Genomic DNA, 10,582 nt, shown 5'->3' on the forward strand with positions numbered 1-10,582 from the left:
GCCTGGGTAGGCTCAATTAAGCATCTGCCTTCAGCTCAGGTCATAATTCCTGGGTCCTGGGATCGAGCTCTGAATTGGGCTCCTTGCTCACTGGGGAGCCTGCTTCACCCTCTCCCTGCCGCTCCTCCTGCTTGTGCTGTCAAATAAAATCTTAAAAACAAACAAATGTAGGGGCACCTGGGATTGGGCCCTGCATCGGGCTCCCTGCTCAGTGGTGAGTCTGCTTGTCCCGCCCCTCTGCCCCACCACTTGTGTTCTCTTCCCAAAAAGTAAATATAATCTTAAAACAACAATCCCCCCCCACCATTTCTAAATATGTCAAGAGAAGTACTAATATGCCACATGTAAGATAGCAAATTGAACCAATGGTATTGCTTCTTCAAAATTATCTGAAAATTAATTAAATAAAAACAAAATTAAGCTATCTGAACTTGCTATTTTCTTAGCCTTAATGTTCACAGACCTTACAGTAAACATAACCTCTCTCTCTACTGCCTCTCCCTCCCAGCCCAAGTCTGTATTTTATGGAATATAAACCAGAATGAAAGCAGTAAAGAATATTGCAACTTCTTAAATAACTTAACATGTTTAAAGTACTTTATACATAGTAAATGTCATTAAATGCTGCTTATTATTACCTACATGCTAATTTTTAAGGCATCGGTAAAGCCATTTTTCCAAATTTAAAAAATAGGTTGCAATCTCTTTATAGAGAAGTATGATCCAAGAGAAAAGAGGATAAACAGGATAGAGCAATCCTTTATTTTTAGACACTTTTCACAGAAGTTTTCAGTAAATGAACTTTCCGGGGCAGGGAGGAGAGAACATGAAAACCAGCATCCAGCCATCAGCAGCAGCTATGCTCAGGGCCTGGGATCCTCCTTTCCCAAGTGGTGAGGTGGAGGTGTGTACTTCCCTTCCTTTATTAGCTTATCCCGCTGCCTCCTGATGTCACTCAGACGCTTCATCTGTCAAAGGAGAGAAGTATTTAAACTAGGGAAAATATGTACCAGAAACTGGAGGGCTAGAGAAACAGAACGAAAATTGGTTTCATTTTTAAACTATGGAAGCTTTCCATCCTAGACGGCCTGAGATGAAATCTTCCTTTAAAAAAGTAACTTGAAATCACTTCCCAAGCTCTTAACAAATTCCTAGTACATATAATAATATCTCCTTCAAAAATAGTAACTAGAACGTTCCTGTTATATACAGGATTACAGGTGTTTGCATAAACATGAACAAAACATAGATCAAAAACCTTTTAGAGGCATACCTGTGCACACTTGTCTTTAATAATCTAGTATCTAAAATATTAAAAGATGAGATCATCTCATGGCTGATACATCCTGACCTCTCCATGTAAAGTTGGCACTGCTGCTGGTGACTGATCACTGGGTATGAAGAAGGAAGAAAGAGCTAACATGACGTTCTCTCTCTCTCTCTCTCTCTCTCTCTCTCTCTTTTTGTTTTTTAACATGACGTTCTCTTTACCACAGAAACCAAGCCCTGATATGTGCTTGGCTACCTGTCACTACTGGGCCCTGAGCTCTGCTTCTGCCTCTCAGGTAGGACACTGGCTGGTGCCCAACCAACAAAAGCCACACCATACAAGATTGCAGGAAAGCTGTCATTCACCGGGATTCTGCAACACAGAAAAAAAACACACACACCCTCGATCCTAACTGCATTATTCCTCTGCCCAAAGCCCAATGCCTTCCCATTTTACCGAGAAAAAAAGCTGAATCCTTCCTTACAACAACTTACTACTAGGCCTACCTCTGACTTCATGTCTTTTTTTTCCTTCTGATTCTATCTATGTCTTAATACTTTCTCTCATTCTCTCTGCTTCACTGCAGGGACCTTTGCACTTGCTCCTTCCTCTAACCAGAACATTCTTCCCTCGAATCCACATGGCCCACTTTAAGTCTCTGCTCAAACGTCTCCTTGTTGCTGAGCTCTTCTCCAACAACCCTATTTAAAAGAGCATCCAGGACAGCCCGGGTGGCTCCATGGTTTGGCACTGCCTTCAGCCCAGGGCCTGATCCTGGAGACCCGGGATTGAGTCCCGCATCGGGCTCCCTGCATGGAGCTTGCTTCCCCCTCTGCCTGTGTCTCTGCCTCTCTCTCTGTCTCCCATTAATAAACAAACAAACAAACAAACAAATAAATAAGTAAATCTTAAAAAAAAAAAGAGCATCCATTCAGCTCCTACATGCATGCTTTCTATCTTTATCTTCCCTGCTGCACTTATCAACACAGAACACTTTTTAAAAAAAAGTTGTTATTTTTGACACCCTTTTACCCAAATATAAGCTCTATTAGGGCAGGGTTTTTTTTTTTTTTTTTTTTTTGCAGTTTTCTTACTGTATATTCCTTTTTTTTTTTTTTAATTTTTATTTATTTATGATAGTCACACACACAGAGAGAGAGAGAGAGAGAGAGAGAGAGAGAGAGGCAGAGACACAGGCAGAGGGAGAAGCAGGCTCCATGCACCGGGAGCCCGACGTGGGATTCGATCCCGGGTCTCCAGGATCGCGCCCTGGGCCAAAGGCAGGCGCCAAACCGCTGCGCCACCCAGGGATCCCCTTACTGTATATTCCTAGCATCTACGATAGCTCCTGACATAAATAGGTGCTTCAATAAACTTTTCTGGTGATTTAGTTTTCACAAAGACATGAAGAGTTAGTATATTTATTTTTTTTTTAATTTTTTTTTTATTTATTTATGATAGTCACAGAGAGAGAGAGAGAGAGAGAGGCAGAGACACAGGCAGAGGGAGAAGCAGGCTCCATGCACCGGGAGCCCAACGTGGGATTCGATCCTGGGTCTCCAGGATCGCGCCCTGGGCCAAAGGCAGGCGCCAAACCGCTGCGCCACCCAGGGATCCCAAGAGTTAGTATATTTAGTTAAAGATTCCATTAACCTTAAAGAATCAGTCAGGATATAACTTCAGGAGAAAAAAACTCTAGGTGTCCTAAATAATAAATAACGTTAGCCATTTTTAAAAGATCGCATTTTAAAAATTTCATTATAGGTAACATAAAATATTGCATCCTTAAACATTTCTCTATTAAAGAATCTCTCCCCCCACCCCACCCCCAAAATAAAGAATCTCCAACACAGGACTAGTCATGATTGAGCTATCACTAACACATAATGTCAAACCTTTCTCTGAGGTCTAACAAATCACCTCTTAGCATTGTAGACAGAAGCACAGGCTCTGAAGATGGTAGTATGGTCAGGTTCAAGTCCCAGTTCCCCTGCTCACTACAATATGACCTTAGGCAATGGCCTTGATTTTTTTTGTCTTGCTCCAAGTTTTTAATTGCATAGTGGAAAAATTCCAGTAAAGCATCTCCCAGGGTTATTGTGTGAAATAAATCCACTATTACAAGCTATGAACTTAGAACAGTGCTTAATTCTAATTCCCTGATTCACTAGCTTCTTCGCCTAGGCATTAGTATCTGGTCATTCAGGGTGACCCCTAAAACAGTAATGGACCTATTTACAAATTCACAGGCTGAGGAAGTGACCTGAGAGCAACTCTTTAGTATCTCCAGGTAAAGAAATCGAGACAAAAAAAGGAAGTGAGGAAAAAAAAAAAAAAAAAAAAAAAAAAAAAAAAAGGAAGTGAGTTGCCCAAAGTCACAAAACCAGTGGTGGGAGAACCATCGTCAAAACCCAGCTCTCAGGCAACCCGGGTGGCTCAGCAGTTTAGCGCTGCCTTCAGCCCAGGGTATGATCCTGGAGACCTGGGATGGAGTCCCACGTTAGGCTTCCTGCATGGAGCCTGCTCCTCCCTCTGCCTGTGCCTCTCTCTCTCTCTGTGTCTGTCACAAATGAATAAATAAAATCTTTAAACAAAACAAAACCCAGCTCTCCCAGAGGCACCTGGCTGGCTCAGTTGGTGGAGCGTGTGGCTCTTGATCTCCAGGTTGTGGGTTCAAGCCCCATGTTGGGTGCAGATTATTTTAAAATAAAATCTTAAAAGAACAACAACAAAATCAGCGCTGCTAACTCCCAATCCAATGTTCTTTCCACCTCACCACACTGCCTCCCTTTGGTGTAAATTTTCCATGAAGAGTAGTCTTAATCTGAGCAATGAGTAACTAGGGTCCACAGGAAGAGAAGTTGGGACATACTGTGAACTTAATAGCTGGTAGGTGGCTAACCATGACCCACTCAATGTCCCTCAGTAATACTAATATATCACCCACTTAATGATTGATATTCCTGCATAGATCATATCCCCTAATTCCTTCCAAGTCTGGCTTCACTTTACCCAAATGCCAATAGCAGATGTTAAAAGATAAGGAATTAAAAATTTTTGATACAAATAACTGTGATAAATTTAACTAAAATCTAATTTTTTATTTTTTTTATTTATGATAGTTACAGAGAGAGAGAGAGAGAGAGAGAGAGAGAGAGGCAGAGACACAGGCAGAGGGAGAAGCAGGCTCCATCCACCGGGAGCCCGGTGTGGCATTCGATCCCGGGTCTCCAGGATCGCGCCCTGGGCCAAAGGCAGGCGCCAAACAGCTGCGCCACCCAGGGATCCCAAATTTAACTAAAATCTAAATTGCCTTCTTGAACTCCAAGGAGTTGGAAGGAATAAAAACATTTCTAGGGTCACTTGGGTGGCCCAGGTGATTAGGCATCTGCCTTTGGCTCAGGTCAGGATCCCCGGATCCTGAGATCAAACTCCATACCGGGCACCCTGCTCAGTGGGGAGCTTGCTTATCCTACTCCCTGTGCCCCCTTGCTTGTGCTTTCTCTCTCTCACTCTCTCTATCTCAAATCAATAAATAAAATCTTAAGAAAAAAAGAAAACACTTCTATTTGTTATATCTGGAGCAGAGAAATAGGCAGAATAACAGCCCATACCCAAAGATTTCTTCTCTAAGGGAGAATAGAGCCCTATATGTTATGTAACTCATTCAACTCTTAAAGAGGTAGATATTATGCTATTAATATCCTTTTTCCCCTGCCTCTTTCGTCAGGCTCACCTAAAGCAATCTCATTAACACCTCTATCTTCCCCAGAGTAGAAATTAACCCAGATTGTTATATCAAGTTCAGTGTAAAAGTATGCAGGGTTTTAATCTCTTCTCAAATGAGGGTTCAATGAATTTGAAACACTTTCACTCAGAAATGTTCGAAGACAAACATCCAAAGCTGGTTGGTAACTTCTGCTTTTAGCCTACTACAAAAACGGGAATGCACACACATGCAATTCCTACTCCGGTGGCTGTAGCAGGGTACAACGCCAAGGAAAATCGGTCAGAAGATGAGGAGGAACACTGAGGAATAAGAGACCCTCCTCAGATCCGAAGGCACTTAACTTCCTTGACATGCTACCTATGTAGAGAAAGTGTTTCACTACCAACCTTTGGCCAATTCGCACTGAGCAAGCCATTGCCAATGACCAACTAAAAACACTTAAAAGCAGCCCCAGTGAAGCAAGGAAATAATTCAGCTCCCGTATCCATCACTCCTCACCGTTTTCTGCCGAAGCAGACATTCTACGAAATCATCAAATTCTATCTTGCACTCTTTCTCTGCACGAGTAGCACCGATTCCATGCGCACATTCTATCCATTCTTTTTCAAAAGCATGGCATCGACTTGGAATCTTGTGAGGCTGTTCAGCACTTTGGATTGTCATCCAATGATCTAAGTTTAGGCCCAGCCTTTTCTGCACATCAAAGAAAGGCATGGCTGAAATGGAAGATAGAAAAAGAAATAATGCCATAAAAGTGCAACCAAATGAGAAAATTCCTAAGAAAAATGGGATAGTTAATTAAAAGTATCCCTCTAGAAAGACAGTTTATGCTATCTCCCAATATATTCTCATTAATTTTTTTCATTTCACGGGTGCCTCCAGTTTATGGTAGATGAACAACATTCGTGTTTTTAGCACCCCCCCCAAAATTGTCTCTGTATTGATAAGGTCATTTTTTTATAAGGTCATCTTAATAAAAAGTCAGCGTTTATGTTTTGACTCAGTAATTCCAATTCTTTTTTTTTTTTTTTTTGTAATTCCAATTCTTTGACACAGATCTGAAGAAGTAACTGAAAAGGAAAAAAAAAAAAGCACAAAAACATTTCTTTACACTTCTCTATCCATATGAACTCAGATGACACCTCTGCGATGTCATCCTAAATCTCGTGTCCGTCCTGTGTTCACACAGCATCTCAACTTCCCACAGGAGTACTCTGCATGCCTCTGTAATGGTTTATTAACCTGAATGTCTCCCTTATTGAACAATGAGTGCTGCGAGGGTAGGGACCAGGTAGGGGCTCAGTAATTGTTGGGGAGGGGGGAGGGAGAACCCCCCAAAAAAGAATCTCAAACAACTTAAGTGTGCAAAAATAGCGATACGGATAGTTAACTCCGGTACCTGCCTAGGAGAATACGTTAGACGTTAGGAAAAACAGATAATACAGATGTACACTTTAAGATTTTATTTATTTATTCATAGAGAGAGAGAGAGAGAGGCAGAGACACAGGCAGAGGGAGAAGCAGGCATCATACAGAGAGCCTGAGGTGGGACTCGATCCAGGGTCTCCAGGATCACGCCCTGGGCTGCAGGCGGCGCTAAACCGCTGTGCCACCGGGGCTGCCCCAGATGTACACTTTAATATTAAATGAGAAAAAGGGTCTCCAGTGTCAAAGAAAAATTGCAAAAGAAGACCGGAAAGCACAAAAAAAGGTCAATAAAGTCATGTACGAGTGGGCAGATTTACACGTGAACTTAATTTTTATATTTTCTACAGATTCCTTCGTTTACTGAATAATAACAGGCACTGGAATGGTGTGTGTGTGTGTGTAGGGGGAGGGGAAGCAGCAGCTTCAACGTTAAGCACTAGAAATGGAGACAGACACACAAGGAACTGGGGACCCAACGGACAAGAGGACTAGAGGGTAAGAGCTCGGGCAGCCCCCGGTGGCTCAGCGGTTTAGCGCCGCCTGCAGCCCAGGGTGTGATCCTGGAGACCCTGGATCGAGTCCCACATCGGGCTCCTTGCATGGAGCCTGTCTCTGCCTCTCTCTCTGTGTATCTCTAATGAATAAATAAAGAAAATCTTAAAAAAAAAAAAAAAAAGGGTAAGAGCTCGAAAGGATAAGCACCAACTCGGCGCAGGAGGCTTAAAAATGCCTTTTAAAGACGGGCTGGAAAAAATAAAAAATAAATAAAATAAGAAAACTAACTAAATAAATAAAGACAGACAGACAGACGGACGGACGGGCTGAGCCTGCCAAGGGAAGGTCGGTGGGCAGCGAGCTCCAGCCGGAGGTCCTGGGTTCGGGGGCGGGGGTGGGGGCACCGAGCACCTAGACGTAGCCGCGGAGCAGAGTGCATGCCGGGATCAAGACCTGGAGAAGCCGGAAGCGGGCGGGGCCGCAACCACTCCGGGCCTCGGAAGCCAGGATGAGGTGGGTGAACCTCAGATTAAGAAACAGAAGGCCAAAAAAGAAAAAGAAAGAAAGAAAAAAGAAACAGAAGGCCGAAGCATGAGTCCGGCAGAAGGAGCCGAGGGAGGCGCGCGCTCCAGGCTTCAGTGACGCAGGGGCCCGGGGGCGCAGGAACCCTGCTCAGAGCTCGGGCCTGGAAGAACGGACGCCCGGGGAAGGTAGAAGAAACTCGTTAAAGGAATCTCAGAGGGGAGCTCCGCAGGCTAAGCCGCCCGCGGACACACGCAGCCCCGACCTACCGTCGCGCCGCGGTGCCCTTGTCGCCTCGCCGGCCGCCGCTCCCGGAGGCTCTATGAGCGGCGCCGAGGCCTGCCGCAAAGGACGCCCAACAGCGCGACGCTTGCAGCGCGACAGCGAAGCCCGCCGTCGCGCCCGGAAACCATAGAAACCAAGCCCTTCGGTCTGCGCCTGCGCGGCTGAGCTGGAACCGATTCGCGATGAGCTGACGGTTGCGTTGGGGGCCTCGGTGGGTTTCCTGCTGCTTCTTTGCCTTGTGCCCCTCGCTGTCACGGCGGCTCGGCTTGGTGAGGGGCTTGGCTCAGGCCATGGAGAGAAAAAGTGGTGCCTTCACCACCTCCGCGTCGGCCCGTGGGGGTCCTGGGCCGTGGACCTCCGCTGGGGGCGTGACACTCGGGCTGCGCCACCTCCGTGCGACCTGACAAAGCGTCTTAACCGCAGTGGGCCTCGGTTCTCCCGTCGTAGGTACCTACAGCGTCGCATTACTTTGGGGGTTAAATGACTTAAGTGTGAAACCCCGAGGAGGTTCCTGGCACGTGGAAAGCTCTCCAAGGCAATCAGTTCTCTGCATATCTCAGCTTCTAGGGTTTTTTGTTGTTGTTGTTGTTGTTTTAAGATTTTATTTTTTCATGAGAACACACAGAGAGAGTCAGGCTCCCTGCAGGGAGCCCGACGTGGGATTGGATCCCAGGTCTCCAGGGTCATGCCCTGGGCCGAAGGCGGTTGGAGCCACCCGGGCTGCCCTCAGCTTCTAGGATTTGCAGATTCGAAAGAGTCATCAGGACATCCAGGGGGCTCCCCTTGGCTACAGCAGGGCCTCGGAAGTGGCGTATGCGGTATACACTGGATGTGAGGGAACAAAGTACTCAAATACTTGTATTTTTAGTCTAATCTTTTTAAACTTATATTAAAAAAATTTTTTTTTATTAAGTAAAAATTCTGCACCCAACATGGAACTCGAACTCAAGACCTGGAGATCAAGAGTCGCAATGCTCCCCTGACTGAGGCAGCCAGGTGTCCCTTTAATGTCTATTTTTTGGTGTAAATGTTTACAAAGTACATTAACATTACTGCAGTTGTACCTATAAGTAACTTACAGAAAATAATACTTAACTTGGGGTTTGGACTGAAAGTTTATTGTCCTTTAAAAGATGTGTTCTAGGGATCCCTGGGTGGCGCAGCGGTTTGGCGCCTGCCTTTGGCCCAGGGCGCGATCCTGGAGACGCGGGATCGAATCCCACGTCGGGCTCCCGGTGCATGGAGCCTGCTTCTCCCTCTGCCTATGTCTCTGCCTCTCTCTCTCTCTCTCTCTCTCTGTGTGACTATCATAAATAAATAAATTAATTAAAAAAATAAAAATAAAAAAATAAAAGATGTGTTCTATGAGCAGCCCTGGTGGCTCAGCGGTTTAGCGCCGCCTTCAGCCCAGGGCGTGATCCTGGAGACCTGGGATCGAGTCCCACGTCGGGCTCCCTGCATGGAGCCTGCTCCCTCTTCCTGTGTCTGTGTCATAAATAAATAAAATCTTTATTTTAAAAAAAAAAATTTTTTTATTTTTTTATGATAGTCACAGAGAGAGAGAGAGAGAGAGGCAGAGACATAGGCAGAGGGAGAAGCAGGCTCCAAGCACCGGAAGCCCGACGTGGGATTCGATCCCAGGTCTACCAGGATCACGCCCTGGGCCAAAGGCAGGCGCTAAACCGCTGCGCCACCCAGGGATCCCAAATAAAATCTTTAAATAAAAAAAAAAGATGTGTTCTCTGGGGCGCCTGGGTGGCATTGGGCTTCCTATTCCGTGGGGGGCCTGCTTCTCCCTCTGCCTCCTGCCCTGCTTGTTGTTGCTCCCTGGCGCTCTCTCTGTCAAATAAATCTTTAAAGAAAACAAAATAATGGGGCGTGGGGGGGGGGGGGAAGGTGTGCTGTCAGAAACGTTTAGAGAAGTCAGGCCTTCCAAGCCTCATTGTCCAAAATCCTCTGCTTAATCCTCCACTCAAAAGTTTGCTGTTTCATTGTATTCTTGGAAAAGTCCTGCCAGCCAGTCTCTGATTTTCCCCCCTTTCCCCTGGAGTGACATGGTTTCCACCCCATCAACATTTATATGGTCAAATTCTTGCTCTGCTTCAGGACTTTTGCGTAATTTTTTCCCCAGAACAGGTGAACTGCCTCCAAGCCCTAGGATCACCCACCCTGGAGAGAATTCCTAAGATCCCACAACTTAACTGGTTTCTTTTAAACATTCTAATTCTCCCGCTGTTCCCTGCAGCCCGTCAGAAACCTCCCAACTGAGATCAGAGTTTCAATTCAGATAGAATTTCCTAAACACCTAATGCATGTCAAACAGAATACTGGAAGATTATGGAATTAGTAATTAATGGCCCTTGCCTGTAAAATAGGGGTAGCAAGATAATGATTGCCAACCTTTTCCACATCTTCCATTTTCTTGTTTAAATTGGTAATATCATCTTCCCAGTCATTCAGGCAGGAATGTTGTATTTTGCCTTTTCATCTTTCATCCAATCTTTTTTTTTAAGATTTAATTTATTCATGAGAGACACAGAGAGAGAGGCAGAGACACAGGGAGAGGGAGAAGCAGGCTCCATGCAGGGAGCCCGACGTGGGACTCAATCTCAGGACTCCAGGATCAGGCCCTGGACTGAAGGCGACACTAAACCAATGAGCCACCCAGGCTGCCCATCATCCAATCTTTTTTATTTTTTTTAATATTTTATTTATTTATTCATGAGAGACACAGAGAGAGACAGAGAGGCAGAGTGAGAAGCAGGCTCCATGCAGGGAGCCTGACGTGGGACTCGGTCCCAGGTCTCCAGGATCAGGCCCTGGGCTAAAGGCAGCACTAAACCGCTAAGCCA

At 45.3% G+C, this 10,582-nt stretch overlaps 1 protein-coding gene across 1 annotated transcript; it reads right to left on the bottom strand.

Moving 5' to 3' along the window:
- Window positions 1-739: 739 nt before the first annotated feature.
- On the bottom strand, window positions 740-7,862 carry NDUFS5 (NADH:ubiquinone oxidoreductase subunit S5). The gene is made up of 3 exons (XM_038557829.1): window positions 7,715-7,862; window positions 5,499-5,716; window positions 740-968 (listed from the first exon to the last, which is right to left on the bottom strand). The coding sequence occupies exons 2-3, from the start codon at window positions 5,712-5,714 to the stop codon at window positions 864-866; spliced, it is 321 nt and encodes a 106-aa protein (XP_038413757.1). The 5' UTR covers window positions 5,715-5,716; window positions 7,715-7,862; the 3' UTR covers window positions 740-863.
- Window positions 7,863-10,582: the final 2,720 nt, after the last annotated feature.

This window comes from Canis lupus, chromosome 15, assembly GCF_011100685.1.
Source record: "Canis lupus familiaris isolate Mischka breed German Shepherd chromosome 15, alternate assembly UU_Cfam_GSD_1.0, whole genome shotgun sequence".
Classification (NCBI taxonomy): Eukaryota; Metazoa; Chordata; class Mammalia; order Carnivora; family Canidae; genus Canis; species Canis lupus.

Bases quoted from the DNA above. Each gene is read 5' to 3' on its own strand.
- NDUFS5 (XM_038557829.1), bottom strand. From the start codon at position 5,714: ATGCCTTTCTTTGATGTGCAGAAAAGGCTGGGCCTAAACTTAGATCAT. The intron at 969-5,498 runs GTGAGGAGTGAT...CTCCTTTGACAG, and splicing joins GTCTGCTTCGGCAGAAAACG to ATGAAGCGTCTGAGTGACAT.